The 25,099-nt window shown below is 34.5% G+C and overlaps 1 protein-coding gene and 1 long non-coding RNA gene across 5 annotated transcripts; one reads left to right on the forward strand and one right to left on the reverse strand.

Moving 5' to 3' along the window:
• Positions 1-12: 12 nt before the first annotated feature.
• On the forward strand, positions 13-24,685 carry LOC111627959 (E3 ubiquitin-protein ligase PDZRN3-like). Of its 4 annotated transcripts, none has more exons than XM_023371661.1 (8): positions 13-357; positions 20,310-20,527; positions 20,599-20,698; positions 21,547-21,645; positions 22,198-22,260; positions 22,366-22,464; positions 22,838-22,903; positions 22,975-24,684. In XM_023371661.1, exons 1-8 carry the CDS (start codon positions 124-126, stop codon positions 24,439-24,441), a joined length of 2,346 nt encoding a protein of 781 aa, XP_023227429.1. In that variant the 5' UTR covers positions 13-123; the 3' UTR covers positions 24,442-24,684. The 4 variants fall into 4 exon arrangements, with proteins under 4 accessions (XP_023227429.1, XP_023227430.1, XP_023227431.1 ...); XM_023371663.1 differs by lacking the exon at positions 13-357 and adding an exon at positions 12,901-14,548; XM_023371664.1 differs by lacking the exon at positions 13-357 and adding an exon at positions 17,452-20,172.
• Positions 10,645-21,968, reverse strand: LOC111627961. The gene is made up of 3 exons (XR_002757094.1): positions 21,938-21,968; positions 11,380-11,488; positions 10,645-11,286 (listed from the first exon to the last, which is right to left on the reverse strand). It is a non-coding gene; the product is annotated as an uncharacterized LOC111627961 (long non-coding RNA).
• Positions 24,686-25,099: the final 414 nt, after the last annotated feature.

The raw sequence follows: 25,099 nt of genomic DNA on the forward strand, positions 1-25,099 counted from the left end.
AGGGCTACCAGTCAACCAATCACGTGACTCTAGTTCCTAACAGAGAATACTGTTTGTTGTAACTCTTAGACGATGGAGAGGAGAATGTGTTTGATCATGTAGACGGCATTAAGTTAGAGAGACATGGAGCATAATTGTGTACAGTCGCTTAAAAAACTGGTGCAAGTACAGCAACAGCAGATAGGTAACCTGGAGAGGGAGCTGCGACGTTTGGCTGTAGTGTTCGGGCAGAGGGAAGATGTACTGTTAACCCAAATTTCTTCTCTCCATAAAGAGATCCAGAGACAGATGTCGAGTTTCCATCAATTGATAAACAAGTGGCAGTCTACGAACAGGGACACGTCCACGTGTTCTCAGGTAAGGCACCGAACGGTTTGTTAGTGTTTTTTTTTTTTTCTTTCTTTTTTACGTTAGAGTCCGGAACAAAACAAAATAAAATAATAATAAGAGGGCACGACCTCTTACTAAAGATTACAACTCGTAATTTTCCATAACAACACGCGTATTGACAAGCACAGGCAGTAAACATTAAGGGGAAACAACTTCAGAAATCGCTAGCAATTATCGGGCCTGTCGTTTTGCGGAAACTAATAGATCTTGGAAATTCTTTAGTTGACGTGTCGGTCGGAAGATTGACGTTAGTTCTAATCAAGCGTAACGAAGAGTTGGCTCGACAGCTTTAACGTGGAGCCAAGATTTAAAAGTTCCTAAAAGAGGATTATTGCAGCGACCACAGCAGGAACACTCATACGAAAGATCGGATGACAGCGGTGCATGTTATACCCATAGAATGGCAGCAGTTGATAAATGAGGCTAAATCTGGCTAAATCAATTTCGGTGTCTTTTGACATAACTCCCCTCCAGTCAGACTTTGAATCAAAATGATCCACACTTAGACCCGAACGTGTTCCATCCATCAATAATTTTGACATTCTAAATTCACTTCCAGTATTGTTAAGCAACAAGCGATCATTCTGTAACCGGACACCTCGATCAAAAAACCGAATTTCTCTTTCGTTACCGTAACAAATTAGGGATTAAAAAGATCAAAAATTGAAGATGAGAGCGGCTCTTCGACTTATAATAAGTTATTGTGTGTAATGAATGAAAGCAGATGTTCAATTCAAACAAATGATTACAGAAGGTCGAGTTGTGTTGGGCGGTTTTCTTCTCTCTTTTTTTTTCTCCTCTATCTCTACGAAAGTTTAGGGCGCGGAAAGGGCGGAAAACGACACTTTACGGGGCACATCTTGTTACCAAATGATTTATAGAGTTGTCTTCCTCACTGTCGGGGACTGCGCCCTAGACAGAAGTAGTGCTTGTTACACGTCATAGCAGATGGCGGGTTTGAACTTTATGAGCGACATTGAGGTGGTTTTGGTGGGTTTCCGAAGTCTTAAATGTTTCTTGATTGAAGAGACTTAAAATACGGTCGCCATTGTGAGAAGCAATAAAGTGAAACCCTACCGAATCTCAAATATAAAAGGATACGTGCCGCCTCACAACGAATAAAGCCCAAGGTTGTAAATTTTAAAACTTTTTTTTTTCCTCCTTCAACTGTAATTGGGTGCGATGTAAATCTTTCTTTAAAATAATTTAAGACAAGTGTTTTACGTCTAAAAAAACTAATATATAAGTTATGCGTGCCGTATTATATGAGAAAATTACGGTTTTCCCATTCAAACTCAATAATAATAATAATAAAAAATCTGTCTAATAATAAAAAGTTGTTTGTAAAACCAAAAGTATGATGATTCTCTTGTTGCAGATTTTTCTTATGTCCGATACAATCCTCCAAAATTAAACTTGGTAAAAATGTAATGACTGTAAAAAATGTAAAAAAAAAAATTATTAATATTTTTATCTTAGAAAAATGAGTTTTAACAGGTGTTTTTATAAGACAATGNAAAAAAAAAAAAGAGGAACATGTTCGTTGGACGTTTATTAGTTGGGATCAAAGTGGCATTTTTTTTACAGCCAATGTTACCAGATGTTAAAATAGTTATGTGGATGAAAAAAATGTTAATATCGGGGCTACTAAAAGCACGTTTCTTTTCTGAAGAGGTCATAAGTTGAAGTTTAAAAACACTCGATCTCACTGGTTACACCTTTTGAAAAGTGAACCGTTCAACAGTATAAACGGAACTCTTGAAACCCCCAAAACCATTTAAAATATCTTTTTTTTTTGGATGTTAATTAATTTAGAAGTTCACAGAGTTGCATAAGGAACTCGTCTCGATCTTCATTATCCGCGCATCGTAGTTATGAATAGCAAATTACACGGATAATTTGCCATTAAAACAACAAAGAAGTTCATTGCGCTACAATATCTTAACAGTTTTCTGGAAAATTATTTAAATAAAAAGAAAAAAAAACATCACGTTACACAAAGAAATGACACAAGGGACAAGTTATTTAGTAAGAAATTAACTGTCTATCGTATGAAGTGGATTTGAAGTGGCTTACGAATTGAATGTGGGCAAGTGGTTGTGTCATATTGGATGGATAAACAGAAAAGCGCTTTGTGATGAAACAATTACATGTATATTGTATTCTAACAATTGGCGCCTTCGCTCATTCAGCTTCAGACGAAAATATGCGGATAAAGTTATTATCCAAACTCAATAAGAAATTTCGAATCTAGTATTTATAAGATATTGAATAATTAATTAAGTATATGCATCGGGAAGTCATTACCAAGGGAGAACAGATCGCGTGGTTTACCTCAAACGTCTCAGTGACTGATCTTATAATTGAAACAAATGATTCGGTGACTCATTCTGACTTAATAGGAGAGAGAGAGAGAGAGAGAGAGAGAGAGAGAGAATCTGTCATTTGGTAGCTACAGATTCAGAAATAAATCAATTAGCCATATCCGCATAAATCTTGAGTCGCGTGGAGGAGGGGAAAAACTGACGAATCGATTTTTTTTCCCTTTCTCCTCCCTCTTCGGAATTATGCAGATCTTCAAATTCAAAACAGCATTAGGTACTCTGTAAATTGATAAAAACGTGGCAGAAGGCATTTAAAACTTTATTGCAGTTGTGGCATAATGAATTTGCATTTAAAATGCATTTGGCGGAGCTTAGAAGCTTACAGTTTGTATTCAGGACGAAATGGGATTTTTCCAAGGCAAATGGCGACAACTTCAATTCATTACTCGCTGGTGTAATTGTTAAACCCTTCCTTTCTCTATTTAATGAAGCTTTATCCTTCTACATACAATAGACAGACTGCCGGTTTTTCCATCAGATTATATTGCATTTCTCGAAAAAGAAAAAAAAAACCGAAAACAGTCGAACCTCTGGGGTATGATAGGGTTAGACAGTAGGGATAGATCCCTCATGAATGACTCAGGAGGGAGGGGTGAGTCACACCTCTCCCTACGGAGTGTCGTAATTGGCTCATAGGGGAACTGCTATTTGTCATTTTTGCCGGTTTTCCTGATTGTAATGCCTTGGACGTTTTGGTAATCAGGGACTGAATGTCTCAGATCTAAACAATAATGAGGGGAGGAAAAAAATTTCTGTTAGTTTTTCAAATCTCTTTCTTAAAAACTATTTTTCTACACAAATTCACGACGAAATTTATAATTATTTCTATACTATTTTCTCGTTTAATTTTAATGTAAGCAAAAAATAGACTAAGTTAGTATTTTGCATATACTTAATATAAATGTTTTAAACAAAAAAAAAATGTTTAAAATAATAAATAGAAATAAAATACATTTATTTCTTATAAGTTAGCTTTGTTGTTTTCACCAGTTTTGCTGATTACAACGCGTTGGATGATTTGTTAATCAAGAAATCGATGTCCAATTAACAAAACAGAAGAAAGGTTTTTTTTTGGTGCTAGTTTTTAGAGGATTTTAATCCTTCTATTCTAATAATAATTTTTTTAATTACATGAGTATATATCCTAATTCAAATCTGAGCGAATTGCATGGTAATAATCACCAGTTCTACAAGAGCAAATTTGCAATAAAAAAAAAACCGCAAATCCTCATGCTAAATAATATCAGTCATAACACGATTGTTGGTCGAAGATGAGTCATTGTTACCACTGAATATTGAAACATGTTAATCAGATCTACCAGAGAATCTATCGATTTAAACCTATGGGAATAAAGTAATCTTGTTATTTTGACTGAATCCGAATTTTTAATATTTGACAATGTTTTTACAAGCTAACAACAAATTCTGAAGTCCTTACTTTCTAAAAAAGAATGTTGTTATTTCTGGGGGTTACAACCGCCTTTCTAAGAAACCAGGTGTAAGTTAAGCAATCAACACAACTCTAATAAGAGCAACAGCTCCCATATTTCCTTGTTGATCTTTCCCACAGACTACATTCTTGTAACAAATTAAGGAGTTTCTCTCGTGTGATTTCAAAAAAAAAAAAAAAATACTATTTCTTTTTTCTCGTGTAAGATAATTAATTATCCTCTACAGTAATAAACGAGCCTAAAGCAATCTTACAACCTTGTATTTTTTTTTTTTTTTTTGTATATTTAAATACAAGTAAAGTGTATCTCGACTTTCTTTACTATTTACCTCGAATTTTAAAGGAAGAAACATGGCTTATCCAAAAAAAAACTGGCACCGAAAAGGGGAGAAAAAAATCTTTTAATTAACTTTTGACTCGAGTTTATTACCGACTTTCAACGGTAATAAATTTGGTTTTATTTGTATAAAAGCGTAAAATAAACCAGGTAACCAAAGAAGCTACTCAAACTCCGACTTGTCTACACTTCGTATTGTATCAACAATTTTGTCTGGCTCAAATGTTTTGTCTAGTGTAAAGCTTCTACTTTATCCAAGTTTCTGGAATACATCACCGGCATTAGGCTTATATATATATACAAGTTCAAAAAACCCGTATAACTCGGTTACGTATCCATCTAAAATATTGAAAAATTGATTTAAATCACGGCTTCGAGTCCTAGAATTCCATAGAAAGCGAGCGAAATTTATTTAAATTTGAATATTTTAATTTAGAAAATGTAGTCTAAATAAAATATATATATATAAATTTGAATCTTTAAAGCTACTTTACCCGCTTAGTATGCGAATCATCCACTTTAATCACTAGTTTATAAGTCAAATTGAGTCTTAATTAATAGGAGAATAATTGATTTTTTTAAAGATTTAATTTTATTTTAAATTCTTCCTTCTCCCATATAAATAAATAAATAAATAAAATGGATATTCTAATGGATTTTAACGAGTTTCTTCCAACGGAATATATTCTAGAAATTGAAAAGTTCCGAACGGATCTTATTTAATTCTAGAAATTACGAGTTCAAAAATCTTTTTAAATTACTAAAGAATCTCGAGAGATTTTTGAAATAAACTTTAAAAGTTATGACAGATGCAATTTCTGGTATTAAAATCTTTTGTAAAACTTATGAAAATCTCTTTAAATTTACGGCTTTGGTTTTAAAGTGCCCGCTGCGCGAAATAATTCTAGAATTTATTAACTCTTCTAGAATTTTATACGTAAATAAAAAGAGGAATAATAGAGAGGTTTCGGCCGAAGTTTTCATCTCTCGAACGTGAACGTCGAACGTCGAGCGCCGCTTACAAAGCGGCGCTCGACGTTCGACGTTCACGTTCGAGAGATGAAAACTTCGGCCGAAACCTCTCAAATGATTATCAATTACGATACTTTCTAGAGAACGAAAGTAATTTTATTATTTATTATTTATTTATTAAGTTAATTAAAAATGTTTTAAGGATTTTTCTTGTATATATTTAAGTAAAATTTACAGTTGAGGTTTTAAAATATAATTATTTTTAAGTCGATGGAGGAGGAGTTTTCTTGTGTGGCTGTTCATTTTAAGTAAACAAGAAATTGGATATTCTAACGAAATTCAGATTTAAAATTAATTTTAAAGTTTATTTATTCAATAAGAAATTACACGTGTTGTATCGCTTTACTGGGAGCGATCAATCTCGATCGTTTTCCACCCCCGTAAGAATAATTCCCAGCGGCAAGTAATTTCATTTTAATTCGTTAATATAATTTTTTAAAAAAATATTTCAAATTTTATTTATTTATATACATAAATACTTAAAGAAAAGAAAGAGAAAAAAAAGCGACTTAAATAATTATTTTTGAAGGTAGAGAGAGAGGATAAATGATGCTAATGCGATGACATTCTGTTGTTGTCACCAGGGGTGGTTTCAACGGCCTCATCCATCACGCCACCTGGTGGCGAGTGATCAGGATGTCACGTGACACGGGGGTAGAACTTTCTCATGAGATTGTTTACAGTAAAAATGTCTGATATGTTTAAAATTGCCTTATAAATCAAGTATAAAATGTTAGATTTAAAAAGAAAAATAAAAAATATATATATATATTAAATCCCGGTCGTATTTTTCGCCCTCTCTCTCTGCTCTGTTGCCTTCGTAATGATTCTTTATTATTGATTAGGATGATTCACCTAATGGCCCGTAAATGACGTGTGTTGTTGATTTAAGGAGGACTCTGAACATTTTTACCAACTCGGCCTTACAATTAATAATAACCTAATCGGGCATTTTGCGTAATTAATACCGATAAAAATCTCTTATATATCGAGGGGCTTTATCGGTGTGTGTTTATGAAATTTCATCTCGGATAATTGATAATTAAATGGCCGCTAATCAAGTTTTGATAGGACAAATGGAGAAAATGCATTATTCATAACTAGCTTATGCGATTCGGAGTTAGTGACGATTAATAATAATGTCGTGGTGGTGGTGGTGGTGGTGGTGTGAAAACGTGTTGCCAAAACTACGCTCGGAAAGGTGGAAAGATTTCTTTTTAAAAAATAAAATATACGGAATCTGAACGATTTATAATTCGAATTTAACTAAAAACTCGTGTCGTTTGTGCTTTACCGCCTCTTACATTTTGAATTATAACCGCTAACTCGTATAAGACAAATGCGTTTCTACAAAGAAATTGCATCGCATACCACCGTTTATCAGAGAGACCAAAAACCATTCCGTTTAACGCAAGTTTGACTTCAATTTTTTTAAAGTATTGCTCGAGATTTTTCCTATTTTTTACGCGTTAAACATCGAATTATTGATGTCAGAATGAAGAATGAATGTAGGGAGAAGGGAAAAAGAAAAAAAAAAAGAAAAAAATGTTAGTTGTTAGGAGACGTGTTTGGCATTCGAGCTAGAAATTTTCCTATTATAAATAACCGAAAATTCGATGCTTAGCCAGAAAAATAATAGAAACTATTTGAGAATTTGTTTTTCTAATATTTTTCGAATACGAAAAGTATAAAAAATTGTAAGAGAAATAGAGAGATATTACGTTGGCAGCAACACCAAATGAGTTTCTAACATGTAAGAGAAATTGATAGGAAAGAGGAGAATGTGAGAGAGAGAGGACGGCGATAAAATGCGATGATGCTATTATTAGATCTATGAAAATTCTTCCAGAATATATCTCTAGCAAAATACTAAGCGAAGAATCTGAGAAGCTACACACCAAACTAGCGATAAAGAAATCACCAGATTTTTAATCTGTAAAAACAAGTGAGAAGATAAATTCGAGTACACCGGAGTAAGCAAAACTTTCCCGCTTATTATCTAAAAAAAAAATTAATTTTAAATTCACGAAACGCCAGCTAATATAATTTAATTAACGTTAGAAAAGAAAATTCTCTAGACAAAATGAAAAATATATATATGCCCTAACCGAACAAACAAACTGTTCATTCAATGTAGCTAACAACGCCTGGAGCATAGAAGAGACCAAGTCAGTCAATGCGTGTCACATTGGTTCGTTAATCAGCATGGACCCACTAAGAACCCCCCTCTAACCCGCTAGGAAATGTAGTCGGTACGGTTTCGGCCTTGCGATGACATTTTGAAACGTTGTCTGATGTAATCCTCGCCTCCCTGATATTAGTTTCCGGTTAAATTATCCATTCAATAATTTTTGTAAATAGCTACAGTTTAAAGAATACAATAGGCCCTATTCAACTATAGAAAGAAACGTGTTTTAAATTTATTGAGATAGAAGAATCCGTGTCAAAATGTCAAATTTTCTAGGCGTAAACTACGCGAAAACCGTGTAATTATCACGAAAGTTAATGAGTAAATCTCTGAAGGACATAAATAAAAACGTCGGCGATTATTAAAATAATTTAATTTTCCTCTTCTCTGCTAAGAAATCATTGAGAATCGAGTGACTTTTTCAATTTTATTTTATTTTTTTTTAAATACCAAGAGTTAGAACAAAATTTAATTTAATTTTTTACTCCCCAAAAGAGTTGTGCTTACACACCCACGTCCTACTAATTGCACGTTAGTACGAGTCAACGAATGATTAAGAAAAGAGAGAGAGAGAGAGAGAAATTCTTAATATGATTAAGTTGTTTATACCTAAAGCATACTCCATTTGAAAATTTTTTCCTTCCTCCTCCCAATTTTAAAAGTTTCGATACATTTTTTTCTATATTTTCTGATGCCCCCATTTAATTTTCTACCGGGGTAATAATTATAAATTAGATGTTGTTACGGAAACTTATTGAAACGAACAGGTACAGTCGAATTTTAATTTCTTTGTTCATTAGTTTGGTGCTTGCCATTTATGACTTCATTAGCACAATTGTCCTAATCACCGAAATGCCGCTGTTCATTAAACAGGGATACGCGCCTCTAATTGGAAGAAAGTTTGTAGTTAAAAAGCAAATGTTTTAATTAGACAATCACGTGTATAGTAATTAAATTAATTAACGAAACCGAATTTCTACATATAGACACATTTGGAAGTCGCTTAGCACATTTTTGGCACATAATACCAGACTAAGAACGTGGATTATCGCACGTTTCCGACTGTTAAAATAGAAGAAAAAAAAGGGAGAAAATAATTACGAGTCAAATGCCTCGAATAGAAAGCGTTAAATCATTATTTTTCTGGATTTCTTCTAAAAATAATGCTCTTGTTTCCCCTCTGTGTAAAATCTTGTTAAAGATTCTCTTCAAAGTAAAGCTTAATCAGACTTGTCACAACTCCCAAATTAAATCTTTACATCTTAAAGCAAGATACACAAAAGTTTGTACAGAAATTATTAGTAGAAGCAAGGGAAAATTTAATTAAAGGAAGTTAACACCGATATTGCACGAGATGAATCTCCTTTAATTCTGTTTTCTTTTTGAAAGAAATCTCGAAACAACGATACTTCGTTACAACATGGATGTGTTTGCAAAACTTCATTAAATATCAATGAGAAAAAGTCCCTATCTTTTAATGAAAGCTTACATCTGTTGCCTCCACTGGAGATAAATCGATATCAGACAATTCTTGTTGAACACCAATGCTTGATTAATGAAGTCTTACACGCCCGAATATTCAAAGTACGTTTCTTTTATTTTCCACTTTCGCACTACTTTTTAAGCAAGTTTTATAAATCATCTTGCTTTCTTTCTATCCTATGGTTTATACCTTATAAACCAATGGTTTTCAATGCGACAATTCCTAATAAGATCATAATTATTAACGCTCTAATTATCTATGAAATTAGACAGTATATTGCCATTTATGCGTTTCTAGATATTCAGATATAATGTGATATGTTATTGGATATCTTTATCGCTTTCATTGTTCCCCCCCCCCTCACTTCTATCGTCATTCAATTCTTTGGATGGTTTACCCGAAAGGTTTATTGTTATTAATTTTGCTGTTTTTAATGAAATTCTAGAGGAAACCATCGATTGCAATCCTCTTTTTTTTGTATTGCCTGACAGACAGACATCTTCATTGGTCTTGTTTCTATTTCAGTATCAAGCTAAATGCCATTAGGTTGTTTTTAGAATGCAATTTTAGTAAAATAATGAAAGTACGTTAATTTTTTTTCTCCATATTTTTGCCAGAGATTCTCATTATTAATATTCTCTCCCAGCAGTTCGTTAAAAAAAAAATTGAAATGAAATTCCTAGTATTCTTCTACAGATTTTAATTTAATTTTTAAGTTACTAATAGAAGTATTTTGAAATTTCTTTACAGGAATTTATTACAATGGTGGAGTTCCTTTTCAATCTTGTCAATTTAATATCTTTTTTTTTCCTCCCCCATTTATAGATTAAATGTCAATAGTTTTTATCCTTTTCTTAAAAGAATTTTTTAACTATTTAATAGAGATATGCCAATTTTTCAATTCCTTAAAAGGATTAATGTTACTTTTATTCCATTTTGAAACACCCTCCTAACTAACAATATAATTTTGAAGCATCCTGTGTACTAAAAGTAGGCTTGCAACCTTAATTTTTAATAGTTGACTCGGTAAATTGTTACTTCTGATACTAGAAAAATTATTATTTATTACTTAGTAATGTTATCAAGTATTACTAGAGAGATCCACTAAAAGTAGTGTTTGCTAGAGTTTTATTGATAATTTCTTATGTCTACTAGCAAAAATTATTAATCTAATTGATCTTTAACTCATTACTTAAGCTATTTTAAGCCTCTTTTTTTTCAGCAGGTTTAAAATAGATATCATCGTACTGTATATGATAGACCTGTAAGTCTATCCGAAAACAAAAACTGTAGGCCAGTCGTGAGCAACCCGCGGGCCTCACGTGGCAATCGAAATCCCAATTCTGTGGCATGGTCGAGATAATTTTATTTTCCTATTTTCTGCCTCGTGTCATTATACAACCCTATTTAAGCCGATATTCGTGACGAAGCAACTAAACTTGCAACTAAGCAAGAATGCACGCGGCCCGCCTGAAGCCTACGAATTTCGTTTACGGCCCGCAGAAGGTTGCTGGTCTCTTCTTTAGGCAATCCTACTATTAATTCTACAACTTCTTAAAGACCATCAAATGTTTGTTAATAACCTGTTAGGATTTTTTTTCACCCCTCGAAGTCCTAGAAGAGAGAATTTTAATTCATTTTCATAATTTCCCTTCTGGCCATTTCGCAGAGATATGAATCACAATACACGAAACATATTAAAACTATACCTTTTGAAGTTAGTTCGGTTAATGATAATTAGATTTTCCGGAAAACTATCTCTTGAAGTGAAATATTTATCAAAGTAAGGAATCTTACTTATCTAAAATGGGGGTAATATTTTATCTACAAAAGTCTTAAGTCGTTAGAGATATATTTAGATTATAATATTATCAAATATTATTGATATTACTCGATTATATTAGACGTCATAATTACAAGTTATATTATCTCTTACCTAGATTAGTAGTTACCAAGTCATTCAATTATATGAAAACACCATTTACGCCGGATTTAAACTTTCGTGACGAATAATCGTCCTATCTAATTAGTAAATTCATAATTATATCATTATCTTTTCACATTTATAAGTGTTTAAACAACGTTTCTCGACCGTAACAAAACGATTTTACATACCAAAGTCACATGTTTGGATGACGACGACGACGACGATGATGATGATGATGATGATCGTTGTCAAATTCGTTCGTGCGTTAAAGTTTTCTTGGAATATACGGCAAAAACTCTGAGGAAAAAATAAATATATATGTATATATTATCGAAGTTTTTGGTTGAATAAAAGGTCAACTTTAAATCCTACTCCATTATGTAGAGGAGAAGTGGGGGAATATTCTGAAAAGAAATCTACTTTGATCGCTTATAGAGAAAAGTAAATGTCAATTTTAGATTCATCGAAAACCATTTTTAAATGTAAATAAAAGAAAATGGGAATGTATAATGCCTCGAACCAAATATAATTCGTGTTTAGAAGTAGTAATACTCATTTTTATCGTCAATATTTACCGTGAAATATATGTCATACATTTGAATTTTGAATTTGATTAATACTGAAAAATGATTGGTTAAACGTATTATTCGTCACGGTTTAGTTTTAATCGATTAGCACCGGATGGCGCTCTTTCGATATTTTTAAAATATTTCAATTAAAAAAAAAAGAAAAGAAAAAGAAAACTAGCGATAATTAAAAATAAATCACTTTTATTTTAAAATACATTACAGTAATTACTTTCTATTAAAATTTAAATGCTTATTAAGTTATACACGTAATTTAAAATCGTTATTTTTAACGGTGATTGGTTATAATAGATAATTTCGTCACGAATGCGTAACAAACTAATCGATCATGTGACTAAAACGGCGTTATCGTGCAGTAACAGGTTGGTGTAATTGTCAACTGGTTTAAAACGCGATGCGTCAAATTTAAATTTTTTTTTTCTTTTAGAATTTTTCAACGATTGGTTAAATACATAATTTGCCAGACGAGATAATTTTTAAATTGTCGGTTTGTTTACCAATAAAATTGCCTGTTATGTTTTCGGTTTGTTGATTTTAGTTACTCGACTTCCTTCCTGAATAGAGACTTGAAACGAAGAAAAATAGTTTACAGATAAAACACGAAGAAAGTGAATAGAAATAAGAGGTCAACAGTTCTTATTGTAATTGATTAATCGCCTTTCTCTGACAAGACAACAATCGAGTCTTCAAATTAGTTTCGCCGAAGACTTTTATTCTGTTGACACAATTTGTTTGGCTTGATAATTGAAAAGACTTTATATATATATATTTTTTCCTCCACTCGTAGACACAATGTAGCTTTCTTTAGCTTAATAGCTTTTTTTTCTTTTTTTTACAAAACAAACACTCGTTAATATATTAATTACGAAATTTATCCCGTTAAAAAAAAATAATAATAATAATTTTCGAAAATATTTGTGGTGCCCTCTGTTAGAGAAAATAGAAAATTTATTTTTATCGCGTTTATTTGTTCTATAAAAAAATTATTTTATAAACAAAAAATTATATAATTGTTGGAGGAGAATATAAAACGAATTAATTTATATATAAATGTTTATAGTTTAAAATAAAAATTAAAAAATATTTTGTAGGAATTTTAATTTGTATCACCAGATGGCGCAGATAAGAAAACGTTTTCATAGACATTATCGTTCATACGCCATTTTTTTTATTGTTTAACCTCTTGTAAAACTAATAGCAAATAATAATTATTCATTGATGCTTTCACGACGAAAGAGTTTTTTTTTTTTTTAAGAAATAAAAGGAGAAAACTATGTTGGGTAAGATTTATTTGATAAGTAAGTTCGATTTTCATGCGGCTGAATAATGCATGAGACGTTGAGAAAAAAAAAATGATCCGAGCTAGGTTAATGGCTGAAAGACTAGAAAACTTAAATTCAAGTCTTGGATCCGGAACCAAAAGCTCCTTATCAGATTGTAGAACGTGTTGGCTTTTAGCTTGGCCACCAAATTTGTCCCATTTGCAGCACTCCGATTATGACTGAAATTTAGTAAGTGGCAAGATCAGAGAGAACCATCAAACTCGTAAAACTCACTCTGAGTAATGAAGAAATGGCTGATTCGACTCTAGATCATCACTTTCTGCCTTTATCTGTAATTCGACCGTGCGCTATATATCACTATACGTGACCAGAGGTTGAAAAAGTCCCTGAATAAATTTACCTTTGTGACAGAAAAACCTTATCGGAACTTTATCTATCCAAGCGTAATCGTTGGTAACCCTTTCTGACAATCGTTTGATGGTTCAATGATGTGTTAACCAAGTGTAATTCCGCTGTACTCTGAATATTGATACAGGATGCTTTTAATCCGGGATTAAATCCTTTGTAGAGTAACCTAAGTAAATACGATTTAAAAGTGCTCAGGTATCTAGGGATGACCGGGTCAATTCCCAAAGGTTGCTGCAACCCTGTTGGTCTCTGGAGGATCGAATGATTTATAATAGCGACGAAGAGAGTGCCTTACTCTCACGAGAATACGGTAGAAACTCTTGCTCTATCAGCATTCTTTTGTCAACTTCAACCTTTAACTCCGAGGTGTGCGTGTGTTCGTACAACCGGTTAATTAAGCTTATCGTTTATGAACTGGGGATATTTTTAAAAGAGTAAATTTTGCGTCCCAAATAGGAGCAGCCTGGGGATATCCCATAATTACATAAACATGGCAGGTGTGGAGAATAGGTTCTTTTGTAGGCTCCGATAACTAAATTCTTAAATCCAGCTGCTCCACTTAGATAAGATCGATGGGATCAATGGGCAGATTTGGCCTTTTTTTCTTTAAAGTAGTGGATCCTGATCAAAGAATAGAGACTGTCAGTTCTCATACCAGAGAAATTCTTGCAGAATGGCTTAGTGCCAACGCCACGTGAAGAATGAGAGTCACTCCAAGAAGAAGAATGGATACTTTGATATCCATATTTAGCCGTTACGTTTCACTCATTCATTAAACTTAACTGCTCTGTCGACACCACTCTGGAAACTTTGACAAAAAGCGTCGGAGACAATTGTGATGATTTGTTCGTATATATCATTTCATTAATCAACGAGCGAGCTATCGATATACTACTATTCATAGTGACTGCTTACCCAGCAAGCCTCACTCAAGACGAGGGGGTGGACCGGGCTACACAGTCAAGTGGAGCAGCAGTAGAAGCGGAGCTGCCAATGGACTACACGCATCTGTCGGTTCTCCCTTAATCATCGTACTTCCTGCCACGGGGCCGGACACTATGGATTTCATTATTTTAAAGGTACGTTGTTTTTATTTATGCCGTGCCAAGAGCTTTTGAAAACTTTTGCTCCACGTTACTATAAGTTTTAGCTTGTTATTACACAACGCCATGTGCACAACACGTGAGTTGACAAAGCGGAAAAAGGCAAGACACGACTCGATCTGTATTTTTAGTTTTTGCCGTGTCTTATTATCTTTCAAAATTCTAATTTAACACGGCCTTAAATCTTTCTTATCTGGGATAACTAGGTATTAAAAAGCCAGAGGCAATCAATACACTTCCTGCACCTAGATAAAGTGCTATTATGCGAAAAGGGTATTTTAGAATTGCGGTTGCAATACTTGGTTTAGAAAACTACTCTACTCGTGGGACTTGTTATTGTAAAAAAAGGATAGGATGAGGCCTAGTCTATTGTAGAGTTCGGGATCCCCTCGGTGAAATTAAGTGAAAGTGACACCATCCTGTTGGCAGTGCTTCCTGCAATGAGATCATTTGACTCTTCTGTTCAATTTGACATTTGTAGGATGAGCGAGGGAAATAATTTATCAAGCCTCGTTCGGTTAGATCCTACTTATAGATTAAGCAGTTTCTTTCGCTTTGCAAAAACTTCCGCCGTCTCCTCTAAGCACTGCAAAAATGTAAACGAATGAAACTCCTTCTTATTTAGTGATTTTTATTCATAAAAAAAAAGTTAAGAGATATTCTTTTCGAGACAGTCATTTATCATTTACAGGGCCAGATGGCTGTTTCAATTTCCTGTACCAAGAGAAGGTAAAAATAGTAATGTAAACGATAGTTAAAGCTGTCAGCGTTCACCTTGTCCAGACCAGACTAGCAGCGATTGCATACAACAAATACTTAACCGAATGAAAGCCTTGAATTTCCGATTCAAAAACGTTGTTTCCTGTTTTTGCTTTCACTCGCAGTTGCTGTCAAACATGATCTGCGAGAAGTAAGGGGACGGTCGGTGGCCTTTGATCTGACTCGAAGGAGACAGGATAGACTAGTCACCTGCTCTGTACGGCACCGTCTACTGTCGGTCGTTATCCGGCTTTTTTTCTTTTTTCCTCCTCTCCCCATTAGAAAAGTACACTCTTCGAGAGTCTTAACAAGTAAAATTTAATACTGCAAAAACTTTTCTAAAAACTGACAGTAACCCGGGTTACAGCAGCGTAAGATCCGTAAAGAGTCCCCATAACTAATTTACAGTCGGTCTGCCAGGGGTGACGATTAGTTGCTTCTTTGAGTGGAACGTTGCCGCCAAATATCTTGCTCAAATTTTTGCCTGCTTTCTATCCATAAGTCATCCGGTCCACTTTTATGGCGCCCGACCGAAGACCATTAACCTCCCGCAGTCTGGTATTCCCATCACGCTGTATCTGTTAGGCCAGCGAACTGCTCCCTTGCCGCAAACTGTAAATGGGTTCTTACCATTTGTTGGTGATCTTAAAACAAAAGTAGGATACTCTATTACGGAATTACAAATCAATTTTTTCGGAGTTTCTTCGCAGAAAAAAAAACGCACACTGCCGCTCTTGTCTTTTTTTTTATGAATATCGGAAATTGAATACAAATTAAAAAAAAAAACAGTGGCAACTAGTTACTATACGACTGGCAACATCGTGACAAGCATAATTAGTGGATGCCCACCTAGCGGTTAAATCAAGCGTTAATTGCATCTGCATACCGGCGGTTTTTAACCCCGTTCCTAGAATAGAGAAGCTCGAATTTAAAAGAATAAATTTATACCAATTATAAATTATAAACCGGCGAATTTATAGTTTAAAGGAACCTTTTTACGCCATACAAACTTGTAAAAATGCAGCTGCGCCGGTGGCGATAGAGATCTACTACGTTCATTTAACAAACGTACCGGTTACGAAATCTTATGTATAAATCTGTACATAAGCGCGAATTAGGTTACGAAAGCTGTCCATCTCTCCTATGCAATTATCGACATCGTAAATTAGTTACGTCCCTATTGTATTGATAATTATATTGTATCTATAACCATCTAAAATTCGGATACAAATCTCTGATGTTGTGTGTTATTATACGAACGGTACATTCAAAATCGTAGTTAGAAAATTGGTTAAGAGGATGCTGTGTAGTAACCACATTCTTTTATTAAAGTGTTGTAATTGGTAGTAAAAGATCAACCGCGGCTCTCATTGTGGGCGGTTTAGCCACAACGTCACTTTACAATCGACTCTCGTGTAGAAATATGTGTTACAACAACAAGACACGTCTAACTACACATTAAAACTCCTAACAGTTCAGCTGTTTGGAATACGTCACATCCCCGTCTCGTTTAATCCGTTACACCGGAAGCAAATTGCTTTTTTTTTCCTTCTTCTTCTTCTTCTTTCTTCTCGCACTTTTCGTTTACAGAGATTCCTCGCATCTCTTTGCTTATAAACATTTTTAGCAACGTCACATCATAAACAACTATAAATTATGGCAATTCCTGTGTAATAACAACTAACAATAGAGTGTTGTAGGAATTTTTAACGTGCCTCATTTGACCCAAATTTTTGCTGGAAGAGGTTGTTCACTTCCTACATCGTCGAAAATCCATTGTTTTGTTGTTATTTCTTTTTTCTTTCTTTCCCCCCCTCCTGCGTAAACCTTGACATCGTTCCGAGTTTCTCCCTCCAGTTCTCTCGACACCGTGATTTTCTACTATCGAAAAATATTAGTGTCCTTGTAATCTGGATTCTGTGTCTTACTAACTGTTAAGCGTGTGTAACGTATCAGCAACAACCTTTTTCAATCCCGAGGTCACGCGGCTCGACCCAACACCTTGACCTCTGGTATTGTCTTGCATGCAAAAAGTATGTCGGGAGTTGCAGGTATGCGAACGGAGCCTTTCGTTATTTATCAAAATCTATTAAAAATCTTTCACCGGCATGGAATTCTCTTTAACCAAAACATTCCAAGTATGTAGTAACTCTTGTAATGTCGTAAACATCGCTCGAATGACCATCAATTAAGTTAAAAACCTTTAAAAATACCATTTTAAGTCGGTGTTATTTTAAAATTAAATCCCGTATAGAAGATGGCGCGGTTCCTTTTTTTTCTTTTTCTTCCTTCTGCTACGAAAGAAAGAAGAAAAGAAAATAGTATATGCCCGTGTTGAGGCTACTTGGGGGACGTTTTAGTTGTTTTGTTTATCTTTGCTGCCGGCAGAGAAAAACTGTAAATTTCGGTGTTAAGTTCTCCCTATCTGACACACACTGTCATAAGGAGACTGACGTCACATGCCGTTAAACCAATAGCATAAATGAAAAAAAAAGGGAGTATATCCCTCCTCGACAACGTCGTAGGTCTTTTCGCATCTTCTGTCAATAGCAGTAAATTGGATGAGAAGTTAGACAGTTACGTCACACTCTTCCCCCTCGATAGTCGTATAGGGTTTTATGGAAACCGGGCTCGTGTTACAGTCCGGTAAAGTGGGGTTTTTGTATAGAAGTCTCCACACACAATTCGGGGGTCTGATTGAAAGAAATGCCAAATGACAGTAGCTAATGACTTCAGGAAGTAACCTCGGCACGTTCGATTCGATGACTCGCGATAATGATGCAATTATCTGTTATAAATATACATTTTTTGATACAGTTCGAAACTAAAAATAGTCGGGACGAACAAAAGGTTTTTCTTTTTGTTTGTTTGTTTTTTTTCCCCTTCCTTTCTTCCTCCCGCTTCGGGAACTTCTTGTTTTGTTTTGTTTCGTTTCTATCCGTAACTAAATCTTCGTTAGATTCGTATGCTTGACATCAGTTGGTGTGATTATAAAATTAATTTATCGCCGTCCTCCCAAAGGTTAAATTTCCTTTAGATGAAAATGAGATTTAATTTAGTTAGAGTGGATTAAACTTCACCGTCGTTAAGGTGTTTATATCAATTAATTATACGACAAAGAATAGATATCTTATCTTCGGCTATAAATAATGTAAAAATTTCAACAATGTTTGTTTAAAGTTGATTAGAAGTTTATAATTAAGCTTAAACTTTTCACTAATTTCTTTTAGAGTGAAATATTGTTTAAATTTACTATTGTAAGATGGTCGGACGGAGATAACTCGATATATAAACAACAGTCGGAGGTGGAACACAACGTAATAATGTCTAGAACAATATAGAATAGCAAAAACAATATGAATAGAAACACGCGTCACGAAGCCGTAAATAATCCGAGTAACACGTAGTAACACCTAATAATTAGAACAATATATAAATAATTATACACCTTAATTAATCAGAGCAATATTTAAACGGTCGATAAGATTGTATTGTGCGTAATATAGAAATATTAGTAACGTTGTAAATAATTAGAACAGTGATGTAAAAATAATCAGTACAACAAAATATACGCTAAAGAATCGCTTGGGAAAAGTAAGTTTTACACTGTTTTTAAACGTTAAAATTACCTAAAAGTTTGCGTAGTGTTCTGATTAATAAATAGTTTATTTAAGTTTCGTGCGAGCAACACGTAGCACACGATAAAGAAGAAAAATTTGCGTTTAATATTTGAACCGAAAGAGCTTAATTTACGAAATTATAACTGCAGAAAGCGAAAATATTAGTTTTTTTTTTCTTTTCGAATGTTGGAAATTCTATAGCTCATCGATTAAAGAGCAAAAATAGCGAGAGGAGAAAAAAAAAGAGAGAAAGTAAAGAATTCCTTCCTTCATTATTATTCAAATAATCATTGATAGGGAGTCGGTAGGGTGGGTATTCGTTAGTCTCTTCAATGCTGTCTACCTGTCCACCCCCGCTTTAGCCAGATGGAACTAATCCTGCTCCGATATATAAGTCTTCTCATTGAAGGCTGCAGCATTTGATCACATGCTCACTGGTCCCGTTGAAAGGTAAGGACCTCTCTATTATCGATCACCCAATTGTTATTTTTACTTATAATAAGCTTATTTTGTATCCCGCAATTATCAAAGTTGGCTCCTACGAGGAGTACTATTCAGCATAACATAACTATCGTATCGAGAAGTTAACCTATGTGATCGAAATGTTTTCGCCTCCGAAACTCCTTTTATATAGCATTTCCCCCATTATCCGGCACCCACTAGCACGTTTTGTTATGCTAATGTTCGATTTTTATACAATTGTTGCACCCAAGCGACTTTTCTGCATCTGTTTACTTGCTTGTAACTCAATTTTTTTTTTATTCCTTTCTTTATTCCTGGATACTATTTTTAGCTTAGAAGCTTTCTATTCACAGATCATACCTTTGCATTAAAAAAAAGGAAGGAGAGAAAAAAGTGAACCAAATTAAAATCGTTCCCTTTTATCCACTGACGTATGAAAGTGCATCTGGCACTCTTCATTCTTTTTAAATATTGAATAGCTTTGGGAAAACATTCTATCGTTTTCTGGTATTCTAACCTAAACGGGAAAGAAGGGATCAATCCAGTTTCCAATATTCTATCCATTTATCAGTTATCTTCCGGATGAGCAGATTCAGTGACGTGAAGAAACACAATCCCCCCTTCTTCGCCATCTCTTATCGCTTCGCTACCAGGACTGCAAGCTTTTCTGCTTGATTACGCCCTCGCTGACCCTACAAGACTGTCTCCAGGTGATAGTCCTCTCTCATCTCTCGAGACCATCACCAACAGGATTAAATAGTAAAGATCCTTCTTTAATTTCATTTGTTTCTCGATATACTTGAAATTCCATCCACATCCATATGCCAAGACGTAAACGTTTCTTCCTGGTCTCGATATATATCCCAATTTTGACAACTTTCTCTCGTATCTTTCAGGTGAATGGACAAGATTTGTCAAAGGCGAGTCACGAAGAAGCAATTGAAGCGTTTCGTCAAGCTAAAGAACCGATTCTGGTGGAGGTATTAAGAAGATCATCGCCAAAACCTGGCATGACCGAATCTTCTCACCTTCAATCACCAAACTGTTGCGATATCACAACACAAACTGAATGGTCTGGAAATTGGGATCCTTTGCTACCACTAGAACAGAATAAGTAAGTAGGAACCTTCCATATAACTCGGTTATCTCCTGTTTAAAATGTTTACGACCCCCTGACAATTTCAGTACCATGTCACAAACAACACAACTCGCTTTGCTTACAAGCGATCATTATGTTTCTCTGGGAAGTGAACCCGACGGAGACGACGATGGGGTTGAATACGAGGTAAGAAATGATTTATTCTTAAAATTTGAGCCGGGAATAAAAAGTGTTACGGGACGAAGAACCAATCTGAAATCTCATAGATACGATAATGACAAACCTTAATCTGATTGGTTGTAAAGCTTTGTGAGTTTGAAAGTCCCGAGGCAAAGAAGTAATTACACGCAGAACTAACTCGCAGTTAATTGCCTTCCATATCTTCTCGGCCAACTTTCTAATCAAAAGAGGAAGAAAGAGAAGACATAATTGCCTCAAGGTGCACAGAACAATGGTGGTGGAACATTCGAACAATATTGTCAACGCTATCTAAAAATAAGCGATTTTCGGACCGTTAGATCGAGTCTTGCTCCTTTTCTAAATGGCAAAAATATAAAAATTATTTCCCTAGATAGCGACAAATCATTAATTGAAAATTTTCCTCCCTCCTCATCCCTCTCGCCTGACAGACGTAATCATGACGAATGATTTGGTGCATTAGCTCGCGTCCACCATCAATTTTTGGCTCTTTTCTGTAATTTCGTCTCCCTGCTAGAGGATTTTAAATAGAGCGATCGTATGACTATAAAAACAAACTATTGCATTTCTACAACAATTGTTTAACTCCAGAGTTAAATTACCAGACTTGCGACAAAATTCTCACGTAATTTACAGGGAGAGGGGTTTAAATATAGAGACTTGGCAGCTGTAGTAGGTTCGTCAGGGGTTTCTTCCTCAAACATCATCATCCACTGTATGCACGGAGAGAAACAGCGCTTTAGAATTCGTTGATAGTTCTTTCTATATCTATTTATAACTTCACCCTGCAAATCTGTATATCATTGAATTTGACAACATATTTTGTCTTTGGACAGGAAGTCATACTTCAAAGGAGTGGAAGCACCGAAAAATTAGGATTGACTCTATGCTACGGTGCACCAGAAGAATTGGAAACAGATATATTTGTTAGCGAAGTGAGTATTTATACTGTGTATGGATATAAAAAAAGGTACACGTATATATTGAATATGTAAATAAAGCGACTTTGGTTGTTTGTAAGAAAATGACTGAAAGAGATTTAGAAGGATTTTGAATCGCTCCTTTACTGGTATCGATTGAGTATTTGGTTCTAAAAAAAACAAAAATAACAGAAAAAAAGAGGGAAAGGAATTCCTAGAAATAACTTTCTCTCAGAAATCCACTTACTTTATCTTTGGAAAATGGTAAAATAAGAAATCTGTATATGTCTATGTCACTTCTACTTACATATAAAAATCCTCCTTTACTACGAATAAATTTTCTCTATTGCAATATTTCAAACTGACAGTGTTGGAGGTTTGCCAAAAAATACTGCACCTATCTGGAAGAAAGGGGGAAAAAGGGAAAAATCTTTAACAAAAATGTCTTTTTGCAAAAGTTTAAAGAACATAAAAAGTCAATAGGGATTGTTATATATTTGAATTTTCCGTGTTCATGACTTTTTTTTATGACTTACCATAAGTTTTTATAATGTGAATGTTCTACAGATAGAACCGGAGAGTGTTGCTGCTAAAGATGGTCGAATTCAGAAAGGGGATCAGTTGTTGCAGGTGAGGGATTTTTCCATTCTTTGTTATTACTCCATAAAAAAAGAAAAGAAGATCAAAGAAATTCGTGTTTAAAAACCGGTACTTTTCTTGTATTTTTTATACTAGATAAACGGCGTCGAAGTTTGCAACAGAGAACAGGCCATCTCGTTATTTTCTGAGAAACGTCAAGATTTTACACTTCTGGTTGCACGACCTCAGATGCAGGCGAGTGCTTTTCCCACCTCTTTACTATCATTAAACTTATTAAGATGTAAAAAAAGAGAAAAAGATGTTCACAAAAATATAAAAATTTATTTTTTTTTTAAAGAAAAACTCGTAAACTTTGAAGAAAATCCATTAAGTTTATAGATGATATTTACGGTAGTTTTAATGTATCACAACATTTAACTAACGACTATAGGTTGAAACCGTTAAAAGTAAATTAAAAAAGAACCGAATTCCTTTAACTGATGATCTATTATCGAAGGAAAAGCACGTACAAATGGTCTAAGTCGAGTTTGGTGCTGGGAAAAATGGCTAGACAAACGGACGTATCTTGCATATTTTTGTAATATTTAACAGTGTTAATCTTTTCCAGATGGAAGATTATCTTTTGGAAGACCAAACTTCTGAATTACCTCTAGCTTTTTGCCGTCAACATCTGGTAAGTGATGAATTTTTTTTCTTTTACTAAACTTTTGGGAATTTTATGCTTAAAGTTATGGTAACTTTTAGGAGGATGCGGACGACACGGATACAGGAACGGCCGAAAATCAGCACGAAAAAGATAGCGGAGTGGGCAGAACAGATGACAGCACCAAAAACGAAGAAAGTTCTGAACACGAAGCGGCAGAATCCGTTATCGAACAGCAAAGAAATTTTCAAAATGACGACTGCAACGATAACAATAAACTGAAAACTGAAGAAGAAACGAGCGAAACTAAATGTTTCGGACCACTTTGTCGATTTCAATCCGACATAAGCCTGGATCACGAAATGGCACTTCTCAATCAGGAAATGGAAAACATACAACTGGAATGTGAATCGCTAGTAAATCGTCACCTTCAAGAGCAGCAACGCCTCAGGTGTCAACTAGAACACGTTTATGTTAACCTCGCAGATTTACGAACCTCGAACAGATTCCCGGATCAAGAAACGAAACTTTCCATGGACAAAAAAGAATCGGTGGAACGTTGGGTCAAGAGCATGGTTCTAGACGATAAGAAGACCGACGAAAGTTCGAGCGCCTATAACACGGGAGACAGTCGCAGGAGCACCCCATTAACTTTAGAATTATCTCCGTTGCCGTGTGAAGAACGTAATAACGAATTCCACGGCTCCATGATATCTCTCATCTCGCCAAAAATGGAAGATAAAAGCACCCAACTGAACGAATCCGACGTAGCCAGTATATTCAGTTGCGATAGTTGTCGCAAATGTTGTCGCGCCCTTTTCCAATACGAGGAAACTTCGCAGAAAGAAACAACGAAAACTAAGAAGAACAATGAAGAGATTCGAGACGAATCGAGTAGAAAGCGAAAATGTGCAACGGTCTATCCCTGTACGACCATGTACACCAATCAGGACAATCTACAGCATACAATATGGCTACAACAGCAACTATTCCGCCAAGCTCTAGTGCAGCAGCAGTCGAAGCAGAAAAAATTACCCAATTGTGGTAGCAAGAGAGAATCCATCGCATCAAAAGTCGGCGGGTTAAGTACTGTTAAAGAAGACGAAGAGATGAAAATGGAGTGGAAAGTTAAAAGAAGATCGGATGGAACTCGTTACATCACCCGTCGACCTGCCAGAAACAGAATTCTAAGAGAACGGGCCATTAAGATAACGGAAGAAAGGTCCGGGCTGACTACAGATGACGATGCAGTCAGCGAGTTAAAAGTTGGAAAGTATTGGTCGAAAGAAGAACGCAAACGTCATCTAGAAAGAGCTAGAGATAGAAAAAAGAAAGAGATGATCATGAGAACCAAGATGTCATGCCTTAAAGAGTATGTGGAAGATGGCGACGAACAGAACAGAAAAGAAACAAACATTTTAGAATTATCTTATAAAAAAATGATGAAGAAGCGAGGTAAAGCTGTCTTCGACGATTTTACTACCGTCCAGGAAGTGTTAGTTCATGGAACGAAAGGTCAGAGTTCAGGGACGAAACCGTTAGGTCTTCTATCCGTTACTACTGTATGACTTATGTATATATAAGCTCATTTATTGCATTGTATATATATTGATTGATTTCGAAAATTCTTCTGTCTGATCTTTGCATTGATATGTGTTCTTTCTATATACGTAAAATGTAAGATATTTGTATATAAATAATAATAATAAAAAAAATTCAAAGATAAATCAATTTATTCGTTACGTTCCGAATAATTTAACGAGGAGCCATTAAAGATATATAGAAAAAAAAAATTATATTTTTAACTTTCTAATCTGGAAAGAAAACGATCCGGCTTCTTGAAATTTATGCTAATTGTGAAATGCAATACTTAGCTCATTATCTTATGTTTATCAATGGTCGAGGTCACGTTTTTCATTCAAATGAACTTGAAAATTTTCAACTTTTTTTTTCTCCATTTTCTTTTTAAGCGTTAGATTATTCAGTTTTAAAATATTCAAGAATAACGTTCGGTAAATTAGTTTATAAAATGTAAATTTTCTCTATAGCTTTATTTAGATTTAAAAAGAAAAGAAAAAAAAACGGTTATCCGGTCGTGAAATAGAAGAAGAAGAAAAAGAAAAAAGTTTGACGCGAAGAGAATATTGAAATTAGAGATGCGTTAAATCTTGTCAAAATAAGTCAAGTTTTCATAGTCCCTTTCCCATTTTTTCGAGTTACTAACCG

The sequence above is a fragment of the Centruroides sculpturatus genome, unplaced genomic scaffold, assembly GCF_000671375.1.
Source record: "Centruroides sculpturatus isolate CEXI.00-Female unplaced genomic scaffold, Cexi_2.0 scaffold442, whole genome shotgun sequence".
Lineage (NCBI taxonomy): Eukaryota > Metazoa > Arthropoda > Arachnida > Scorpiones > Buthidae > Centruroides > Centruroides sculpturatus.

What these genes read in the sequence shown, in the direction of transcription:
- LOC111627959 (XM_023371661.1), top strand. Translation starts at nt 124, where the DNA reads ATGGAGCATAATTGTGTACAGTCGCTTAAAAAACTGGTGCAAGTACAG. An exon ending in CTACCACTAGAACAGAATAA is followed by an intron (nt 20,528 to 20,598) that starts GTAAGTAGGAAC and finishes TGACAATTTCAG; the next exon opens with TACCATGTCACAAACAACAC. An exon ending in ACGATGGGGTTGAATACGAG is followed by an intron (nt 20,699 to 21,546) that starts GTAAGAAATGAT and finishes GTCTTTGGACAG; the next exon opens with GAAGTCATACTTCAAAGGAG.